At 38.8% G+C, this 22779-nt stretch overlaps 1 protein-coding gene across 4 annotated transcripts in view; it reads left to right on the forward strand.

The window, feature by feature from the left end:
* Positions 1-22779, forward strand: part of NRXN3 (neurexin 3) — a 914575-nt gene that overhangs the window by 288368 nt on the left and 603428 nt on the right. For all 4 annotated transcript variants that reach the window (XM_041471885.1, XM_041471888.1, XM_041471886.1 and 1 more), the window contains one exon: positions 6005-6031. In XM_041471885.1, the coding sequence (XP_041327819.1) occupies positions 6005-6031 (27 nt within the window). The remainder of the gene's footprint in view (positions 1-6004; positions 6032-22779) is intronic.

Raw genomic sequence — 22779 nt, forward strand, 5'->3', positions numbered from 1 at the left:
AATTTTACACAAAACCCCAGAGTTTTTGTGTATCTGTATGTATTTGCATTTTCTTCTGATCTAATTAGTTGCCAATAATCAAGAAAAATAAGATTATATTTATCCCATTTAATTTCTTGAAAATTATGGCTGGCTATATTTTTCTCAGAAAATAAAATTAATCATTTGGAAATATTGGTAGTGGCATGCTTCTGTGATGGGGGGGACTGAGTATCTGCCCAACTCTACAGTATCCTTTTGTAGCCCAGAGCCAGTTCTTTTACTTTTCAACCCCTAGTTCCTCTACTTGTTGAAAGGAGAATTCTTTACACTCTGTGAGGGATGTGCTAGTATTTTAGTAATGGCTGCTTTTATCACCTTTATATTCCCACATGAGAAGTACTACAGCATGAAAATTGCCAGACTTCATAAAAAAGTCACTTTTTCTTCTGAGAAAGATACCACTTGTTTGATTCTATCTTCTTAAAAATGAATGAGAATTAGGGGAATTGTTCATTTTAGGTGTTCAGGACCTCCTAGACTTAGACTCTAAGTGAATATGAGTAGGGTATATTTATATCACCCTGAATATACTTATTTTTTAAAGCTTATTTTTTCCTTTCCAATTTTCATTATATCATGCTGGCAGAAGATATTTTCCCTCAGGGCCTGTCAACATTATAAGCCTGGTTGGCATTGGTCACTCTTGGCACTCACTGGGATTTGTTATGCCATCACTTAGCCTAGAGGTGGACTGTTCAACTCTGTCTGGCACCTAAAAGATGTGGCTAAAGATTTGACAGATGGTCTACACATGTTGGGAAAAGATGTGTTGTTGACAGTTTAATGCAGGGACAAAATCTTTAAACAAACCCCTGTGTAAACTGAAGGCTGATTCTGTGTAGTAGCAGGGACTGAAGCCATGTGTATGCCACGTTTTGCCAGCTTTTCAGCTGTAAATTTTTGTGAGGTTGAATCTTGCCAGAAGTGACTGTAGGCTGGATCAATGGAAACCTGTCAGCACTCTCCTATATCTAACTCAACAGAGGATAGTTTAGAGTTGTGAGGAGAGCTCAGTCTCTGGATTGAGCTTCCCCTCTCCATTATTCAGATTTATAAAACTGTCAGAAAATGTCCTTGAAACAGGACTTTCCTTCTACCAAAACAGCAGTTGCCTTGCTGTTGACAAACAGAATTTGAGGAAGAATCACCTTGCCAGAGCCATTCATTTCCAGTTGTTTACTCTAAGTCACAATAACTCTGTTCGGAGACTGCTCATAGCGCAAATGTCACAAACAACAACTAAATCTTTACCTGACCTTGCCAAAATCTCCTTACCAGTGAGAAACAGTCACCAACACCACCTCTGAAGATCTGAGTATGCTTGGTGCTGACTAGCTATCTGTCGGTATCCCCTGAGCATCTAATCCATGATAGATGTGTGCGAAAAAGGACTGTTTTGAGGGGTGCATTATTTAATTGTGCTTTTCTTATGTCATTTAATACTATTACTAAGAGCTGTCTTCTCTTCTGTGATCTATTCCATTTGATTACTTATTATCATTTGTGTCTTTATTAAGGTCTTTCCTACGTTTTCTTTTCTCTTTTTTTTTTTCTTTCTTTTTATTTTCCTTTTTTTTTTTTTTTTTTAACTCTTCTGTGTGTTTCAGTTGTAAAGCTTTCCCACACCCCATCAGCCATGGTAAATCAAAAGATGGTATTCGACCCTTCAAAGGCCTGAAGCCTGCGGCCCGCACGGCAAACAGCCCTGAGAACAGAGCATACGGAGCAGCCTGCAGGGGCTGGCATATCCCTCTCACCCCTCAAAACTAGGGTCCAAACCAGTCAGGGCAGAGAGATACGGTGGGCATAGGTGAGCATGGGCAGCTGGGGGCTTGCTCTGGAATGTGGGAAGGAAAGGAAGAGCAGCAATGAATAATTCTCTAAGGAAGAGGGTAAGGAAGTTGCTTCAGACCTTTTCAGTGTGGGTGCCTGAGGCACTGCAAATTTTCATGTTGACAGTAGCCAGCATGAGTTGACTCAAGAGTTTGAGGTTTTTGGTGTGTGAAGAATAGAAAACCAAATGTGATACATATCTCTGTTGAGAAGGATTTTGAAGAAATGGGTCTGGAGTGGAAGGGGAGCAAGAGAGAGAGATATTAGGCAAATCATAGCTTGGAACATGCTTGGGAATAATTTTCAATGCTGAGATGATGTGCAGAAAGGGAAAGAAATGGCTGGTCTGACAGGGAGATCCATGTTCACAATCTTCCTCCCATTTCTAAGTGGCAGGGTTATAATGTTATACTGACTTTCATTAAAGACTATTTCAGGTTTTTTCTTCCTGGTATATCTTTAGGTCACTGGTGACTAGGATAATATTTCATGCCTCCTCTCATTTAAGGAGGTGTAATCATCTCTCTCACCTATCTTTTCCTAAGATAAATCCTGAAAGGTGTCAGAGCCATGCTTGCCCATCCAAAAGGGAAAGTTTCTTTTGTCATTTCTATGTAAAAATAGTGCAAGTAAGAGATAGGCAAGGAGCCTCAATATAATGTAGGGAAAGTCCATGCACAGGACTTTACCTGGTTTTCCCATAGGAAATAACTCAGAGTGGACTTAGAAAAAGTTGGGCCTTGATTATTTTTTTTTGTCCTATTCTTGCCCTAAAGTACTCTTCCACCACCACATATGGCTGCTCATCCAAAGGAAAAAACATTTGTCTTCACACAGCAAAGGTAACTTTCTTTCTTTAGTCAAGGATTAAACAGCCTGAAGCCTTAGCAGCATCAAATAAATATCACTATTTTCAGACAAAAAGATAAAAATGGTAAGAAACACAGGCCTAAAGTGCAGATCTCTGTTTGCTGCTAAAGATACCTCCATTCAAACAATGGATCCCTTGTGTCAGCTAACTCCATACAAGGAGAGTGTCTTTGGCCCATTTTCCAGGTGATATGCTCGGGAAAACCTTTCATCTGAGCACTGAGGAAGGAACTTCTGGTGTACATTAGACAATTAATGAAAAGAAAGTAACTGCAGGAGTAACTGCAAAGTCTTGCCAGCTAATTCTGCTCCTCTTGCAGTAAGAGACTCTATTTTCACTTCCCTACTACCCACCACATCCTCATCCAATTGCTGAACTGGCAGGTGACTGGATTTACAGCTTTTCAGGCATACTCATCTCCAAAACTTATATCAGAAGTAAATGCGGATAACAGGGCTGAGTGCCCCAGATGATGATTATCAGAAGTCTTACTGCCCTGGTACTGTGCAGGAGGAATCCCAAGGAGTTTTAAAAATTCTTCCTGAATTAGCTGGATGCTGCTGTTTTGAGCACAAAGACACCTGCACCCTCACTGCCAGGAAAAAAATCTCTGCTTTGGATTTGTACTGTTTTACTAGTTTAGAGGAACATAAGTGTTTTCTTCCTTTTCAAAAACTCATTTAAGAGGGAGAGAACAACTTCACGTGTTAATGGTTGGAAAATTTTCAGACTGCTTGGGCAAGGCTCAAAATTAAGGCAACAAAAAAACCCTATGCATGTTCTTTGATGGTAGTGTGGATGCTATGGTGGTGCTGGGGTAACAGTGCAAGCAGATAACTTCTCTTAGCTGCCCTGCAGGATCCACACCGACCCAGTCAGATGAAAACTGGATGGGGAGCTGCTTGCTTTGGAGTGCACCTGGCTGTTTCTGTCTAGCTCCCACTTGCATGGCATTGCAGACTGTGCTCACAGTCTGGAGATGTAGTAGTGCCGTGTCAGGGCAACCCTCTCAGTGGCTTGGACTCTCATCCTTTGAAATAGGAATCTTGCAGCCAAGGTAGGGGCTACACTGGTTTTCAATTTAAAACATCTATCCCTTCATTTGGAGTAGTGTTTCAGCTGGAGGGCAAGCCCTAGGACAAATAGTTATTTTGGTATCACTGAAAAAAAAAAACAACAAAACTCTGCAGACATCAATAGCTCAAGAGTGATTTTAGTCTCTTTGATGAATGTTGCTGAGGACCAGCCATGTATATTTCCCTTTCCAGCACACTTGCTCTTTAGTATGTAAGAAATTCCCATGTTCCAGCTATAGCAACTCTCTTGACCTCGCTTGCCTGTGGTGAGACTTGGGTGTCTCTCTTGCTGTCACTCTCCATCAGGTCAGAGGGCGAAGTTACCCTGCATGTACTTCAGAGCTCCCTTTACCCCACCCAGCTCCTGTAAGGGATATAGCCACCACTGTATGGTGATCGTAGCAGTTGCTCCAGGGCTGTTTGCTCCCACTTTTCTGTTGCGGTTGACGACACATGACAAACCTAATCGCACAAAACCAAACCCAGATTTTATCAGGAGAAGTTCTGCTTGAAAACAGACTCTCTCTGGCTATGTTACTTATGATTGGTACGTCCCTGCTCATTACAACTCTTTATTTATTATTTATAGACTCCTGTTCTTTCCCCGCCTTCATTTTTTAAGAACTGAGTTTAGCTGCTGAAATAATTTTCCTACATCTGTCTGAGCAAACACAAAATTGGTCCAGTTAAGAAGCAAACTGCATTACGTTTCTCTGCCATTCCATATAGTCTGCCTTGCTGGGCCATATCTCTGTAATACCACCATTCCTGGTGATCAAAGCTCTAGTTGTCCAGACAACGTGTCCACTGCATGGTGCTATTACTCATGACCGTGATTTCCTGCGAGAAGGCCAGTACAGCCCAAGATATGTAATAGCACAAATATGAAAGCTCTTGCCCACATTAGACACCACAGCAGTGGATGTTCACAAGGCTGTAAATAGGCATTTATAAATGAAAGATCCTCTTATGGATCACACCCTGAGATATGCTGGGCATTAGTGTGTTAAAAGAGAGAAGCAATGCTCAGAAGCCCTCTGGCTCAGGCTCTCCTACCTCAACTTAATTTCTTTGTGGAGACTTTCATTACCATTTATTAGATTCCACAAGCATAACTATTTTTTCTGTCCTTGTACCTCTCTTTGTCCCTCCCTTGCCTGTGGCCTGTGAATGAAGCAGGGCAACAAAGGTTCCCAGATCTGCCACTTCACTGCCCGTTTCATCTTGTGCCTGAACGTTACAAACACTCCATTCAGCCTCAGCGTTCAGGCAGCAAGATGAGATTGGGCTCTGAGCAACTGGCAGGCCTGGGGACCTTTGAAAGACGTTCCCATTCTCCCTGCCAAGCCCCCAGAAAAGTATTCCCAACCTCCAGACCTAGCTGAAATCTGGGCTGGGCGTTCGTGCGGTTAGCTGTTTGCAAGTGGCCATTTTATGATAGGACACAACTGGGCAGTATGTTAACCCTTTCCTCACCTGAACAGACAGTGTCAAATGTGTCTGTGCACATATTCAAAAGTGTTTTGGGCTGGCTTTGGGGGAATTAGAAGAGGGTCTGTTTTTGGGAGAGCTGGAAAGGGTTAAATATTGCACCAAAAAATCTCATAAGGCTGATTTTACAGGTATTCTCTGTTGACAGATGGTGTATTTTATGCAATAACAATACAAATTAATTTAAAAGAAACCAAGTGTAAAGGTTCACTTTGAGCTTCAAACTTCTTGGAGAAATTGCTAAAGGTCTCTAAAAAGCAAAATGACACTTGAGTATGACTTGTGTCTTGAGGGAGATTTTTATGCCTTAATTATAATTTTTTAAATTGTAATTCATATCAGTTCATTGTCTGGAGTGGAAGATTCTCTTAGATTTGTAGATTTCTATAAAAAGAAAAGAACTTTCTGTATCAACATGTGGCTATGTATGTATATTGGTATATTTCTCTATACATATATGTATATATATATATGTGTATATATATATATATTTATGTAACAGATATTTACATAGAATATACTGTACATATACACCCACTCCTGAACTTGTATAGGCTGTGTATTAGTATAAAATGGCCACATCTCTTTGCGTGTGTCTGTCCCCGGAAGGGTGGACTGATTGTTTTTGGATGTCTGCAGCTGTTACCTTGAAGGATGCAATTTCATCTTTCATTTATTTTTCCCCATCTAGACTGTATCAGGATAAACTGTAACGCCAGTAAGTTTTCCCTCAAGTTTCATTTTGTTCTCTTTCTATATATATTAAAATAACTTTATTTTCTTTGCTGTTTTATAAGCTGTTTTTCTTTTCTTTTTTTCTTTTTTTTTTTCATTTTCTTTAAAAAAATCTTCTGAAATTGAATGGTTTGGGTGGGACATGAAGCTGGAGAGTGAGGAGGGAAGACTTTAAGGTGATTGTATGTGGAAAATTTTGTATTAGGTTTCTGCAAGGAGGAGATGAACTGTTATTTCATAGCTTTGCAGAAGAGCACCTCAGAAACCTGATGAGCTGATATTATATTTCACTGGTAACCTATTGTCTTTATGGAAACTTTTAAGGAGCCATATAAGAATCACAACAGGTACTGTATGCACTTCTCCACTACAAAAAGACAGGCATATTTAAAAACAAAGAAAAGAACCTTCAGACTCTTGCTTTATTACAGAATGGTGACAACTTAAAATGATATTTATTCAAAGCTATTTCTATTTGGGTATAGAATAAAGAAAAAGTAGATTTTAAGTATATTAAGTATATTTAAAGTATGTTATATATACTTCATATATATATAGGTGTATATATATAGATGTGTGTGTGTGTGTATATATATATGGCATTTGCCATTCTTACATTTCTGTAAGAAATTCCATCTCAACCTCTGGGTCACCTAAAATTCCTTTCAGTATGTACCAGTAGGGAGGAAGGAATATAAAATTTCTGTGAAAAATAATAGTGAGAGATCATATCCATTTCTAGACTGACTGAGCAAGCCAAATCTTTTCTGTTCTACTTCAAAGAGCTGATCAAACTTGATGTCGGCCTCAGAGTAAAAAGCACTCCCCAAACACTGGAGTGTTTAGCTCTCAAGTGTGCTTTGAGGTTTATCTTAACTTGTTACCAGATTCCTGAATGGGCAGGTCCGCTGTGTTAGATTTTATGTAGAAGTATTTATGAAGGGTAAATGCCAGCTGATTGAGACCCTACTTTGCATATAAGTGTGAGAAATTAGTATTTTTGACTTGGAAAGTGGCTCCTGAGAACCACTGGAACTGGGGAGCTCCCCTAGCTGAGGAGGAGCCCTGATAAGCCATAGAAGCTTGTTCATGATAATTTACTTTATTTCAACTATTAAATTGTTATCTCAACCCATGTGTTTTACCTTTTTCTGATTTTCCTCCTCATCCCAGTGATGGGAGGAGGGGTGTAAACAAGCAGCTGCAGGGTGCTTAGTTATTGTATGGGATTAAACTGCTACAAGTGGGATTAGTCAGTGTATGACTCAAATCTTGAAAGGTCTTATTGAATTCCTTTTGCTCTTCGAAGTTTTCACACTAAATTTCAAGATAGAATGTGCAATAGGAAAAAGTGTCTTGAATGTGGTAGCTGAGATTGCTAGATTTTACATAGCAGTGGTGAGGACTTTTACATAAAAATAGGATATTTTGCTTCATAAGAGTTCATATGCTCTTGCTGCTAAGCCATCTGTAACTCCATCAAAACACTTGCCCCGTAGTTCTTCTTGATGTTTGCCATCTGAGGATCTATTTCCTCTGGTACTGGACAACAATCTGATGTTATCAACATCGACTTTTGATGACAGCTGCCTGTTAAAGGCTTAGCTATGGAAGACTGTGTTCAGGTGGGAAGTCAGCTTTAGTAGCAAGTAGCAATCATCTGGTTTTTATGCAAATAAAAAGCTAGCACTAACTGGAAGAAATATTCAAAAAAAAAAAAAAGAAAAAGAAAAGAGGAAAAAGAGAATCATATAACGAAAGCAGTGGAAAGACAGTTAGAATTTCGTGTTTTTGTTAGTTTCCCCATAAGCATCAAAACATCTTGAATCATTTTGCTACCATGCATTTTTAATAGTTGAGCCTGTTGCATTTTTAAATACAGTCTTCCCCTGAAGGTTTAGATTTATTTCTTTATTTAAAACACATTGGATCTTCCTAATTTATTTTTTATGATGCTTTGCTGAAAACGAACATCTCTACTCTTAGTCCCTCCAATACCTTGGTTTTTTTGCTGCCTGTTGCAATAACTCAGGTCATCAGTCCTGTTTCCTAGAAGGGAACCAGCTGGGGATTGGTGAAAACTGTACCCTTGAATGAATAAAATCTCGTTAGGCAGAAGCAGACCAAATATCACTGTAAGCATTCCTGCAGGCACACTGACATCTACTTGTGCAGAGGGAGTTATCCACATACAGATATGTCTGCCAGGGTCTGTTGAAATGAGCAGAAGTGTTCTAAAGTAACTTGACAAATGGGCTTCCCAGCAGTTAAAGAGTTTCAGGTGAAGCAGTCGCCACTGGTAACTGAATAAAAGGGACCCAATGGTAACTAAATAAAAGGACTCTGTTTACCTTTAAACTCTGTTTAAAGGTAAACAGAGCTGTACTTTTTTGTGTTTTGTGGAACATGTAGCTTAAGAGCCCACTGTTTCAAGCATTGAAGCTCATACTATTTGAGAGAAGTCTTGCATATTGTCCCAGGTAAGCATTTATACTTGCTCTTAATTCTCATTGAAAAGATTGAGGGCTTTTCTCTTATGTATCTTTGGGCTATTGTACATCTGATGCAAAATATTGTTTTCCATAGTTTCATCTTACCTTCTCTCTGTGTTTCATAATTGTTGTATTTCAGTTTTTTACTGTATCTGTACTTATTTTAATACTCATCTCATCCTTTCCTTTCACTCTTGAAAATACCTAAACTGAGCTTTTCTGTTTCTGCACATTTAGAAGACCCAACAATGCTTTTGCTCACACATATGGAGCTGCATAGTAACTCTCTTTTTCCCTGAGTGCAAAATCAGCACAACCGAAAGCAGGACCATGATCTCCAAATAAACTGTGTGAATAAACTGCATTGAACAATTCCTCAACATGCAGACCTAATGGATAGCACAATTTTGTTGGTTGGATTCATGAGGAGAATAGGTATATAAATATAAGTCTCTTGGATTTTTGCCTTTATGTATTTTATTTTTTAAATAGAATTTCCTAAGAAAATGGTCCCTCTCCTGTAAACTGTTTATTGAAATGCATTGTTCACTTTGAAGAAAGTTAAAGTTGTGATAGTTTTATAGTTTGTCACATCTGGTGCTCTGATTTTTCTTCATTTTTTCAAAGGTATCTAGTCCTGAATTTCATTATTCCATATCCAGTGACCCCACTTCATATCGCATTAGATGTGGAGACTTTTTAGCATTCTACTCAGTATTAAGTGTGGAGGGCAGAGCTATGTGTGCTACAGATTTGTTAGATCTTGGAGGTGTTCTCACTCAGTATTCTTTTTTGGATAGTACTCTTCATCTAGTTCTCTCTCCTCACAAGCCTTTTATGTGGTGTGTCATTATTCAGTCACATACTTTGACGCTAATTCTGTGAGAAATCTGCCAAAAGTAGCTCCTTGGGACAGTGAACACTTCTGTCTTATTGCTTGCTATTTGATAATAAGGCCTTTTCTTCTCACTAAAGTGTGCCAGACAAGCCATAATCTATTTTCATGTCACTTTTGATGCCTCAAAACTTCCATATCTTCTTCTCTTACCTGCTTCTAAAAGCATAAGGGAAGGGAAGGGGGTAAAAAAATCAGTCTAATCACTACTACACAGTTGATTCTGTGTCTCTGTGAGGTCTGACATTTAACATGTTGTTTGAAATCCAATAATTTTTGACAATAATGACAGCTAGAATATGTTTGGTTCTCCTGTTTCAGTTGCTGTGCTTACTGTATTTAGTGCCTTATTCAATGCAGTGTTAATTATTCATTTTATTAAGTGCCACTGTAACAACATAAAATATGAATCTATGATGTGTAACTTTCTGGGAGAGGTTTAAAGTTCTCTTTTTTCTGTATCATAATAAGTAAATAGGAAGCTGTGCTAACTCTAATCAAAATATTGTAAAAGCAAGTGCACTTATCTGATTCCTAGTTACATTGCTGTCATTTTAATAAAATCTTAATAGTACTCTAACAAGAAAACATTATTTTGAAAGTGAAGCGGTATGATTAAACATACGCATCATATTTGTGACTGTAGTATCTCCTAGCTCCATTTAAACATAATCAGGAAGAAATGAATACTTATGCAGCCTGAAAAGTGTCAAGTTGCTAGTATGTCATATTGTAGTGGTGAAAGCAAAGCTGGTGTCTGTCTGTAGCATCTGTACAGCCCAACTGAGAACGATTTCACCTTTGAGTAGTCTCACACTTGGGGTTGCTGGTCTGGCTTTGTGCTGCTGCTGCACCACAGTGCAGGAGAAAAGAAGGGAGCAAGCCTGTCTTTGGAAGACTTCTTCTGTCAGGGAATCAAAAACAGTCCTCCCAGATATTTGTCAGATGGCAAGATAAGAGATCTGTTAGAGGAGAACCTGCCCTGCTAGATCCAACAGCCCAAGAGAGGTGAGGCTACTGCCATGTTTGCTCCCAGGTTCTATTTGGAGCCAGCTGAAGGTGTGTTCTTGGCAGGCCCAGTGCCAGAGTGCACACGCTTGCTCACAGACCCGCATGCTTTCCAGTCTCTGGCACCATGAACATCTGGGCCTGTTGACCCCATGGTCTGACTCCAGTTGCAGCAGTCATAGCCCCATACACACTCCTGCACAGGGAATAAAGGGCTCTCGCCCAGGAAAGACAAAGACAGGACAGGATGCACTGATCAGATAGAAATACTGATCAGCAACTATTTACACGCCCAGCTCTTTTTATACCCTTACCCCTATATTTATTTTCCCACTCTTGCTCTTCCCAAAATCACCTAAACTTCTCTCTTTTTGTGCCTTTAGTTTCTCCCCTAAACATCCCATAGTAAGTTTGTCTGACCCCAAACTGCTTTTCCCCAGCATCATATATATCCCACCCTATGCAGCAATCCCCTTAATCCAAAAGGTGATGTCAAGAGGTGGTCCAGCTATCATATAGTGATGAGTGTTATGCTTGGACACTGGAACCAGTGGCTCTGCTGGAACAGCCCTGGGAGAGACCTGGAAAGGTTTTCATGGCTCAGGAGTCTGTGATTTGTGCTCCCACCTCATACCGTGCTCCATGCTCCTCTGAGCTTGTGCATATGGGTCTCTGGTGGGCTGATACATAACTGATATAACCCAGGAAGATCTTATTTGTGCTCCCCCTCCTGTTGTTGTCTCTCTGAGCTCCTTTATGGATGTGGAGATGAGCTTTATTTCATAATGCAACAAATTCCTCTTCCATGTGGCAGGTACTACAAAGTGACCTCTTTTGTCTCAGACGTTCTTGATTCAAGCCAATTCCAAGTCTCCAGTGGCAAAAATACCCTCTTGACTTAATGTGGTAGTTTAGGAATGGCATTCTTCAATTTAGTACTCCCACTGAAAAGAAAACCATGAGCTGCACCCCCCACCCCTCCCCTTCAGTGGGAGACAGAGGCAAAGAGATGAGTTAAGAACCATTTATTGGAATCATCCATGAGATAAGAAAATGAACAGCAACAATACCAATAATGACAAATGTATAAAGAAAGGGTGATTTACGTGCAAAATGCCTGCCAAGCCTGGGACAATGAAAACAATGGCAGGCAGACCCTCCACCCATCACGCTTTCTCCATGACCAGAAAGGAATTCTCTTTCTCCCCAAAAGGGAGAGAAAAAAGGTCCCTTTCCCTGCCCTGGCAATGACATCAAATGGTATTGAATAATATTAGGACCCTGGCCATGCTCACACAGCTCCAGGCTCCCCACCCTCATGGCTGCTGCAAAAAATTAATGCTGTCCTTAACCCCGACCAGGACACATTTTCCAACTCAGAAGCTGTTTGGTACCCCTACAAAGTGAAGTAGTGCTTCTGAGCTTGTTTTACAAAGATAGCAGCCGAATCCATGCAATTATCAGTTGCAGTGGAGAAGATAAGTCTGGTTTTAGGCTGGGTTCCACATGGACATCTTCCATCTGGGTGAGAGAATACATAAAGCACATATGAGAAACTGCTCCACTTCAAGGATGTCTAGACAATATGTCTTCTGTAGATTACATAGTGTAATTAGTTGCCAGAACATTCACTTTTTTTTTTAATTCCAAGAACATTGGCACAAATCTGAAAACTCATGCCTCAGGATCTAGGAGGAAGTGAGTATTTTATATATTATTAATTTTGTTTGCGAACAACCCAGAGAGAGCATCTCTAATGAGGCTTTAAATAGTTATAAAGAAAAAGACAAAAATCAATCAGCGCAAGCACTGCTTGCTATATTGGTTGCCACCTGTTCTGTAAATTTAAGGCCAAATCAGTGAGCTTTAAGGATCAGTGGATATTGGATAAGGAGTGACTGCTCAAGAGGTACTAGTGATTGCCATTATTGGGGGCAGAACATTTGGTTCAATGAGCACAGGCTTTTCACAGTGTCTTTAATCCTCCTCATCCAGACAGTGCCATGAAGACTGAGGTTTTGCTGTGGCATAATTGATTTGAGCAATCCTAAACTCTGGTTTGCTCTATTACAAGGTCCCTGAATCCCAGAATATTTCATCAGGGGCCACAGATGTAGGCTACAAACACAAGTCTGTGTTTGCTAGAATTCAGCTAGGCCCAGCTGTTAGTTAACAGCAGTCAGTCTTCATGTTCCAGCTAATACTGTCCCTTTGAAAGTGTCAATTCTGAGTCTTCAGTTCCAGTATGCAGGGAGAGACAGGTCATCAGTATAGAGGGATGGCAATGATGAAAGCAGAGCTTGCCAGAATGTGTTCTGTGTTATTTTACCTAAATTGCTGTGGTGAGACCTAACAAGAAAGGAAACTAACCTTGGAAACTCAGCAGTCATCTGTAAGGAATCAATGACCCACTTTTGGAAAACAGCTCTTCTGGTTTACTGGCTATCATTCCTACCCCAGCAGCTTTTCTTGATTCCTTTTGACTTTTGAAAAGATTGTTTGTTGTACATTTTTGTATATATATATTTTTTTTTTCAATTCCTTTAGCCTCTCACCCTTTCTGTGGGATTATAACTGAGAGAGAGAACTGTTTTGAAGGTCAAAACAAATTATATTAATCATCCTGTCAATCACTAAGATAGATACCTGTTACTTAATGTTAGAAATGCTAATCAAGTATTGGGATCCTAGATGCTATAAAAAAGATTATGAAATATGAAAAGTTGGAGGTAGGTTTTTAAAAAAATATATTTACTTTTATTTTATTTTTAGAGGAGAAAGATAATGTTGGTGAAGTTTGGAGTAACCGAGGAAGAAGGCTTGTGATGCTAGGTTTTTTTTAATGATACATGGAATTAACTAATTGTGGTCAGCACATTTCTCTCTTATTCACCAGTTATATTGTTGGCTTCCTTTGTCATGTCTGGGGAAAACAGTCTTGTTTCCTTTTTTCCTTTTCTATTGCAATATTTGCAGGATCTCAGCCAGGTTGCCTGGGGAAAAAATAAAAGGCTTTGATAGAAAAATGTGTAAGCACCTCAGTTTGTTATTTTGGCCACTTTCCTTGCATAAATTGATTTGTGTTCTTTTCAGATCAGCTGTCATCACTTGCACTTTCCTCAGTGTTTTGGTTTAACCCCTGTAGGTGGTTAAGAAGTGCACAGCTGCTCTGTCACTCTCTGCCTGTCTGTGTATTATCAGCACTGTTTTGCTTTCAAATCCAAAACATGGCACCATGTGTGTTGCTCTGAAGAAAATTAACTCCCTCTCAGCCAGAGCCAGTACACTCAGGCAGAGAACATACTCTTGAAAGCTTGTGAACATTTTGATATAGAACTTAAAAAGGCAGTGCTTTTGCTGCCATACAGTGAAATAGATTGCTAAAGGTAGACTGAAACAATGTCATTTATAGTGACCAGCCATCAAGTATTTGGTAATTCCTTTTTCCATTTCACTTATTTTCTTTTTCTACACAAGGCACTAAGTTTGAGCAAACTTGGTGTGCGAAAGGTAGCACCAGGGAGCTGTGTGGGAGTATGAAAGATGTTGTTTCCAGGATCAAGATGTCAGACTGTTGATTATCTTAAAATCAAATAGTGACTGCATTAGGACACTTGTATTGGCTACTTTTTCCATGAATGGTGAGAGGGTTGATAACAGAGAAAAATTGCCTTTCCACAGCTGAGAGGTTTTTTCCAGGTTTAACAATCCTCACACACCCCACCTCTTTCAGCAGTGACTGCTACTGTCCTGCCACTGCGATCCATCACATTGCCTGTATTTTCCACTGCTAGGCTGGTTTGTCTGGAAAAGGCACTGCTCCTAGAAAATCTCACTCTGGGAGCAGAGAACTGCAATTGTGCACAGGAGTAAGAAGTTAACTTAAAAAATATCCATTGATGCTTCTGTGCTTAAATAATGGTTGCTAAGAGGTGAGCTGGGGAAAGGTGAGCTGTAGGTTTGTGGCCTGCCTCTAGAAGAGCAGCTTAGAAATGTTTGCTGTTAGTGCAGGGACGAAATGAATCATGGACAGCAAGAACTCTTTTTTTCTCCCAGAGAGGACCTTTCTTGGTCAAGCTGGTGCACACTGGTGTATGATCATTTGGCAAGCTTGCATTGCTGCTGCATCTCTGGAAATGTGCTCTTAGCAAAATTTTCAGCAGTAATGTTTTCTAATGTCTTACCTTCTGCTCCTTTCAAAAAAAGGTGATTCTTGAGATTTCAGGGCCAAGAAGACAGTAGTTGCCTTCTTCCTTCTTTTGTGCAAAGGGAGTACAATATTTGGGAAGCCTTGATGGCAGGAGAAACTGACCAAGGCGCCACAGATGTGGCTGATCATTGGTGAAGATTCATTATATCATCATAAATCATTTTCTACCTAGCGGAAAATGCAATATGCTGAGAATTTTCATTCTGAATGTGAAAAGTTAGAAAGCCTGAGAGAAGTTCTCAAGTAATTTCCCAGTAAGATTTCTTTTTGATTTGTGTCGTTTCAGTGATTGCTATATTTAACAGTCATGTGAGCTCACTTCATTATGGAAAAATAACTTCCTTTTGGTGGATTTCCCAGTGTCCAGGCCTGACTATGAACTGGAAACCAAATCACCAGGTTGTTTTAATCATCTAAGGATATTTTTTTTATTTTTGTTTGCTCATGAAATTGTAGTACAGAATCACCAGAAAGCTTAAAACAAAACAGGAAAGTTATTAAGCCAATTACCTGTTAATGAAAGAGTAGGTTCAGATAAGGATTTAATTGTGTATTAATAAACTGCTAGCATGCTGACATCATTTGGATTAGTGTGTTTTCTTTTCCCCTTTTTCTTGTAGGGGAATCTTATTTGAAATTATTCAGCCCACTGTTTAGAACTGGTAGGAAAAAGAAGAAATGTAGCTGGTGTTGCTTTTGACTCATAAGAGCATCTTTAAGGTTTCAAGCTGTTGCTGCTTTACCAAGCTGTTAAACAAAGCACTTAAACAACTTAAAGTTGCAGTCTTCCATCTAGCATGGTTCTCCTCCTGAATTTGTGGAGTTTAGTTCTTAACTTCAAGAGGAGGGACAGAATTTGCCAAATTGTTGTGCTTCAAGCAAAGCCACAAGCCTTTCTTACATGAGCTGAGGAAAGATATCATAGGTTTGATATTTCATGGTCCCAAAACCCAAGTCCATTTGCATTTATTCAATGCAAATGAATAAATGAGTTCCAGATATTGAACAGATTCCCTACATTGCAGTTGACCTGTGTAGATTTTATAATGGTACAGGTTCTAATTTGAACAAAGTGGATTTGCACATTCAGTGCAAGAGAAAAAACTGCTTGGTGCAAATGTTGCTGGAATTTCATAATTCCTTTTAAAAGACAGAACTATTATAAAAATGTTTTAATGCAAAGAGGCCCTGGTAAGAGCTATAGATATGTGAGAGGTTTTTTCCTTGCAGGCTAGTAATGAGTGTTTGCTTAGTAGGATAATGAATGAAGCCAGGAGTTTATAAGGGCTCCTACAGATTAAATATTCATTGCTGCTAATATGTAGCCAGTTCTACTGTGAAAGATGGCATCAAAGATCATGTGGCAACTCTGAACTTTAATGCAAGATGGTAGAAGCATATTTGTAGAGGACTACAGAGATTTTTAGAGGTCAGTACCCAGTTGGCCAAACCATACCCTAGTAGTTACTATTGTACTGTAAGTTTTATTGCATATACCCCAACACATTGTTACTGTAGCCTATTCTGCCACCAAATTGCATTCTCCTATGAAAATACAGATCATAATAGAATTGCCAAAATATTGATGGATAAGTGTGGATAATATCATGTCCTTTCTTTTTTCTGTCATGGACAGAAACTAGCCTCATTTAGTTCAATGCTTTCTGATATTAGAAAGAATAGAAAGAATGAAAGATTGTTATTTGCAATTTATTATATTATTATATTATTATATTTTTCTGCTTAGGATAATTTTAGATTAAAGGAAACTTGCTTCCTAAATTATCATTGCCACTGAAAGCAGCACCAATAAAATTGACCACTTTTTATTGTAATAAAAGTTTATAATATTTCATTCACTAGTCACACTTCGATTTATTTCAAGCATAATAAAATGCAACAGAGAAGGTGAAGCAGCATAAAAACATCTAAAAATGCAGAACCTTTTTCTTTTTCTGTCTCACATTTTTACTGTGTTTTTTTTTTTTTTTTTTTTTTTTTTTTTTTTTTTTTTTTTTTTTTCTGCTGCACAACAGTATTTTTCAGGGAATACTGTATCCAGCAGGCCTGTATAGAAGGAATCATGTCTGTGTGTGCTTGTGCTGGGAATGCCAGTACCCAGTTCAAGCAAACTTTCCTGACTCTGGTGTACTCCATGTGTGTCTTAGGGAGGGGGCTGAGCACCATCTCGTGGTGCAGCTGGAGATTTTGTAGTCTCCTCTCAGTTCTTGTGCTGAGAAACTTAAGTACATCTCCAAGTGATGTGATCATTTTGCGTTTGCTATGTTACTGTTTTCTACCTGTGAAAGGGTTGAAGGTATGTCCACAGTGCTTTGTGGAAAGCAGCAAAGATGAAGATTCTGTTCACTGGCAGAGCTGTGTGAGACTTGAATGCAAACAGGTGCTTGACAGTAGCACTGGGCTACCATACCTTCTATGCTCTATAGGATGCAAGTAATGGACAAAGCATGGACTGTGCCATAGGCCAGTGCTGATCAGCACAGCAAACAACTGTGTGCTCTGCTTCCTTGGAGTTACTTCTTTTTGCCTCAGATGAAAACAGCTGATGCCATGCAGCTGAAGCTTTGTGCCTTAAGTACTGTAAGCACAAAAATGGAAACTGAAGGGACTGAAATGGAACTGAAGGGACTGCCAGGCCATAGCAGAAACTGTGCCTCTGTGTGTCCGTGTTGTGTCTCTGACAGCTGCACCAGTTCAGGTTATCCTAACTGCAGTATTCTTTCCTAGAGATCACATCCACATACTGTGGATACTGTACTGCATTTAAAACATTTGTTTCTGCCATCTGCATCTGATTCCAAAAGTAGGGTTCAGGAAAGCTAGTGATACCCAAGATCAGGCTTGATGTAATAAGAAAAGTATGCATGTAGAAGTATGTACAGAACATCCTTAATAAAATATATCAGTTGGAATACCTATAAAAATGTTTAACACCTCCTGAGATTGGAAATTTCATAGAATACTTCTGGAGCTGAAGTGTATTATAATAATTCATACAGAAATATGGATCCTTCATAACAGGAACAGCCAAGAGTGGATGTGGGGCAGCTAGGCTAAGAAGATACAGAAAATATTTATTAAACCCGGTCATATTGTCATGGCTGATATTCAGTCATTCCTAACTAGGCATGAATTCAGAAAGGAGTTTCCTTGATTAGGCTGTAGAAACCCAGGGCAGCACATGGAAGACATGATGTTGCTTTAAAGCCAAATCCTCAGCTGAAGCAGCTGGAAGCTCTCTTAGAATTCTGAGTAGGAGTAATTAAACAAGTACATATGAAGTCCATTTTAAGCTAATATTAGAACTGCATCTGATGTTCATTTCATAACAAAAACCCCTGACTTCATATTTCTACAAGATCTTGTGCTTTTCCTTACTGTAAATTCAGTCTGATGCTTTTTGAGCTGAGCCAAGATAAACTTGAAAAATAAGTGAGTTTCACCATTGCACAAAGAGTAATTCTGGCAAGGGAGCTATTGAAAAACAGGACAAAGAACTTGGGCTCTGAAATTTGTTTAGGGAGCCAAAGGGCTGGAGAATGTTTCCTTTCAAATTGCAAAGTATGAATGTGGAAGGTGCAGTATGGGAAAATGTTACAGTGAATGAGAGCCAGCCACCTCCCTCACTATGGGTAATAGAAAAGTGAAAAGCAAAAGATACTTTCCTGTTTCAGGTAAACTTTGATGCATCATAAGGAAATATTTCTTCCTTATTTTGACGAGAGGTACTTTACTGCTTTGCCCTTCCAAGCAAAGCTTTTTTGTCCAATTCACTCAAATGGAGTTAAAATACAAATATTCCTCTTCCTTGCATCACTTTTTCTAGTTTTCAAATGTCAATTATTTCTGTACTGTAAGGGGAAAAGAGCCAGCTTTCTGTCATTTTGATTGCTGAAACTATGGTTTTCAGTAGTCCATTAGGAGGTTATTAAGATGTTTTTCTACTTTAGCTCTATTGTGCAGAGGTACTGAGAATAGTCAACTGCTGTCAAATTTCACAGGATTTTAGATGTTCAGCATTTTGAAGAATCAAATCTTAAGGCCTTAAGAGATCTACTCCGAAATACAATGGGGAAATTTTCAGAACTGAAATTATGACAAATGAGAAGTTCCGTATATTTTTTCCTATTGTGAAGTAAATTCAGTAAATCCAAGTTCTTGGTAGAGATATGTCTTCATGTTGGGAGAGTTCTTGCCTAATTCAAACACCATGATGTGAATGATTTAGATCTGAGAAGACTGAGGATCTCAGTCACTCAGCTTTGAATGCAAAACTGTGTGTTTTAATGTATTACAGATTTACTTCTGGTGACCTGTATCATGTTGAGACTCCATGGGTAAACACGAACACGTTTTCCTGTAAGATTTCTGCTTTTGCTTTTACTGACTGGACTAGAAATGTAACAGAAACATCACTTTCCTGAGAGCTTTGGGAATATACAAAAACTTAGAGATACGTGTAGAGCTGCAGTTCTGATAAAATAAAGGAGGGATGTGTAGTAAAATATTTTAACCCACTTCCCTTTTTTTTTTTTTTTTTTTTTTTTTTTTTTTTTTTGTTGGTGGAGGAACAGTAACTTAATCTGAAAATGGGCAAAGGCATTGCTTTGTTTTGGCATCTCTTTTTTGATCACAGCACTGAAAGAATATTTGATTCTGTTTCATAGTGAGTTAAGATTTGAGCCTAAAATTCTGAAGAGTTCTTAAGCATTTTTTTATCTTTAGAGTATTATACTGATGCTGGTGATTCAATACTTATGAAGCTGCAATAATAGTGGAATTAGTGTCACTATGGAATTAGCGAAGGACAAAATGTGCAGAAGCAGTAGCAGTGATATTGTGGGCTTTCAAACCTGCCCTTATATGGTACCATTCTTCAAGAACTTCTGACAGTGATGTAAAGCTTTGTTGCAGCCATTCAACCCTGATGCTACACTACAAGTTTTAGTAGAGAGGGAAGTACAAGCAAAAAGAAAGATTATGCATTCTTACTCACTCTTGTTTCCTTACTGCACCAATGGTATATGGAGCGATCCAACTTCTACTTTTGTAAGAAGGATATGTGACTGAATTTATTGCCAGTGCACTTTTTGGAAACCTGCAGGCTGCATACTGATGGAAAGAAAAGGGCTTAGCTGCTAACTACAAGTACACCTGAAACTGATCAGTTAGGGATAAAACACTACTCATGAAATGTGAACACTTATTGCATGTGTTAATTGCATCACTACTGAAATAAACCTCACATTCAGTCTCATGGGACAATAGTTTCAGACCTTTTGCTTCTAAGTCAGTCTTCTGAAACAGTAGTAGATCCAGTATAAATCCTGTACAGATTTTTGGAAGGGCAGAGGAAAATCTAAGAAGAAATTTCCCAAGAGGATTGAAACCACATTTCAAAATCAGCACTTTCTGAACAAACTTATCTGAAGTACTAATAAAATCACTGGCCTACAATTTCTCTGGCTGCGAACACAGAGGTGAAATAAACTCAGACCCTAATTTCTAAGCACCAGAGACTGTAGGAAAGTTTGAGTCAGTTCTTATTGAGTGTAGAGAATCTCACAATGGAAGATCAGGTGGTGATTGTGTTGTACATTGTTCTGCTTACTGTTAGTTTATAGGAATACTATTAGTGAACAGGTCATAAAGGTTCATTGTGCTGTGGAATTGTTGATCTAGAGACATGTTTCTAAATCACTTCAATCACCAGTCCAATGCCTCAACTCTCTTCCTGTTTGGTTGGTCCAAACTTCAAACTTACTTTCTTTGAGTACTGAGAATTCAATCTATGTCTTATAGGATTTCCACAGTGGCTAGAGATGGGGCCTAGCATCCCCATTCCTACCTCACCCTTCTACTGTGGACAGCTCTTGTGTGCTCACAGGCAAGAGAGACCAGAATACTTGTGTTTGAAAAGGATAAGGCAGTTTTGGTAGGTGAACTAATTTACGTCCATAACCTGATTGCTGTCTAGTATCAGAGAATACCAGTATGCTGACATGGTAGTCTGTCCGTGCTTTGATAAAAACATCCTATTGGTGCCCTCACGGCACAAGATAGTACTGCTGTTTTGATATTAAGTGCTTCAGGTCTGTATGAAGAAAAACCTAGTTTCAGTTCTTGCTCATAGGAATAATAACTATGTATGTATAGCCATATATTTTTACAGGAAGGCTTAGAGACAGAATCTGCTCTGAAGATTTTATTGTCCAAATGTGTTCAAGGATAAAAGGCATAGAGGGAGGGTATGGGCATTCATATTTAGACTAATGATTAAATTAAGCAGTGTTTAGTTTGTTGACACTAGTCTCTCTTTAGTCAGTGAAGAGGACTAAGATCTTCCAGAGAATGGTTTGAAGCTGGAAGCTAACTCAGCCTCCTCCAGTGGGCAATTTGGAGCCACCTGCACCTCCTGGTGATTGTCAGGAGCATTGCCTGATAGAGGCTTCTTAAATCAACATCACCTCACAGCCCCTAGATGATGATGATGATGATAGTAATAACAACAATAATAATAGTCTCTAATAATAGTCAACAACAATAATAGTAGTCTCTACTCTTTGCAGTATCAAGACTCTGGGGAAGTAATTTATTTACCAGAATTTCATCTTTTCAGTGGTGTGCAGCTAATAATAGTGACCTTCTTGCCAGAAGGCTTTAGGAACTGCAGTCATGAATGTCTGTAATGGCTGTAATATCACAAGTACAAAGGTATTGTGCAAACATATTTAGTGCCTATGAAAGAATTGTCAATTTCTGTTTATTACCCACAACATTGCTCTAATAAGTGGCAGTAAGATGAAATGTTTTTCAAAATCTTACAGGCCAGATTGTCCGACTGGTTCATTTTGATGGAATCATGGCAAGCAAATTTTTCTCTTTTATGTGTGGTAATTAGTTTCCTGAAAGAAATGAAAGAAATCAAATCCATAGCATATGTGTAATTTTAGATGTAGTTATTTAGATAGATATACCATCAATTCAATGAAAAATGCCACACCAATGGGAATAAAAAAGCCAGATTAAACTGCAATAAAGAAAATGAACTTAAATGAGCAGGAAGATATGGAAATATTTACAAAAATAAGTTTGTGCAATGTTGCATCCATATATGATCAAATCTTACAATGACATTTGAAAGTGTTATTAGCAGTTGTCTCTCTCCTGTGCTTTGATTTTTCTGTATTTTTTGAGAAAAGCACATTGAGGGACATAACTGTTTTTTACACCAGTGCCTTCATCTTCAGAAATAGTTTGAAATTATGAACCTGATCCTTAAACAGCAATGAAACAAATGCTCAATCTCCTGCATCAGCAATAACTGGACTGCTGTAAATGTGGTTAGTATGTAAGGGTTTATAGGCTTGGTGTTTATGCACTGTACTTCAGATTCAGTTGTAATTTCCCTAAAAATGACAGAATAATTAGGCCAGAATGATGAGGTTGACATTAAGAAATTATACTGGCTTGCACATAATTGCATATCTCTCTCTGGATGGCTGCAATATCAGCAGGCTGGGTAACAGGCTACCTGGTTTATGATACTCTCCATATATGATATTTTGCTTCTTTTATTACTATACACCAGAATTAGCTGCCTTACAGACACGGCAGTCTCTTAGTTGCTGTAGGAAGAAATACTGAAGCTAAAATTTGCTTGTGTGCTAAAAAGTGATTAATTATTTAGATAAAAGCAAAGAGATGATGCTGACCCTGTGCCATGACAGTATGATCTGTTTACCCTGTTAAATGTTGTGATGGGTTTTATGTCAGTGTGGTTTTCCTTTGGCCCGTGCACTGGGAAATGTCATTACAGCTGTGACTGAAGCTGTGCCTGTTGACATGGCGTTCTCTTTGCACTCATGGAAATATCTAGGGCTGTGGCTCCTGTGGTTTGCCTTGGTAAGTGGCAGGAGGTCAGCGAAACACTGCTGGCATTAAACTTCATAGCTTTGATGCGATTCTTGTTTTGGAATCTGAGATGAAACTGAAAGTGGATTGTTACTGAAATTTTTTTCTAATTATGCAATTATGTCATAGGCATCTTCACGTTGTACAGGAGTGTTCATGTGATTATCAACTCTATACATATGATCAGAATT

This window comes from Pyrgilauda ruficollis, unplaced genomic scaffold (genome assembly GCF_017590135.1).
Source record: "Pyrgilauda ruficollis isolate IOZ18807 unplaced genomic scaffold, ASM1759013v1 scaffold28, whole genome shotgun sequence".
In the NCBI taxonomy this organism is placed as follows: Eukaryota; Metazoa; Chordata; class Aves; order Passeriformes; family Passeridae; genus Pyrgilauda; species Pyrgilauda ruficollis.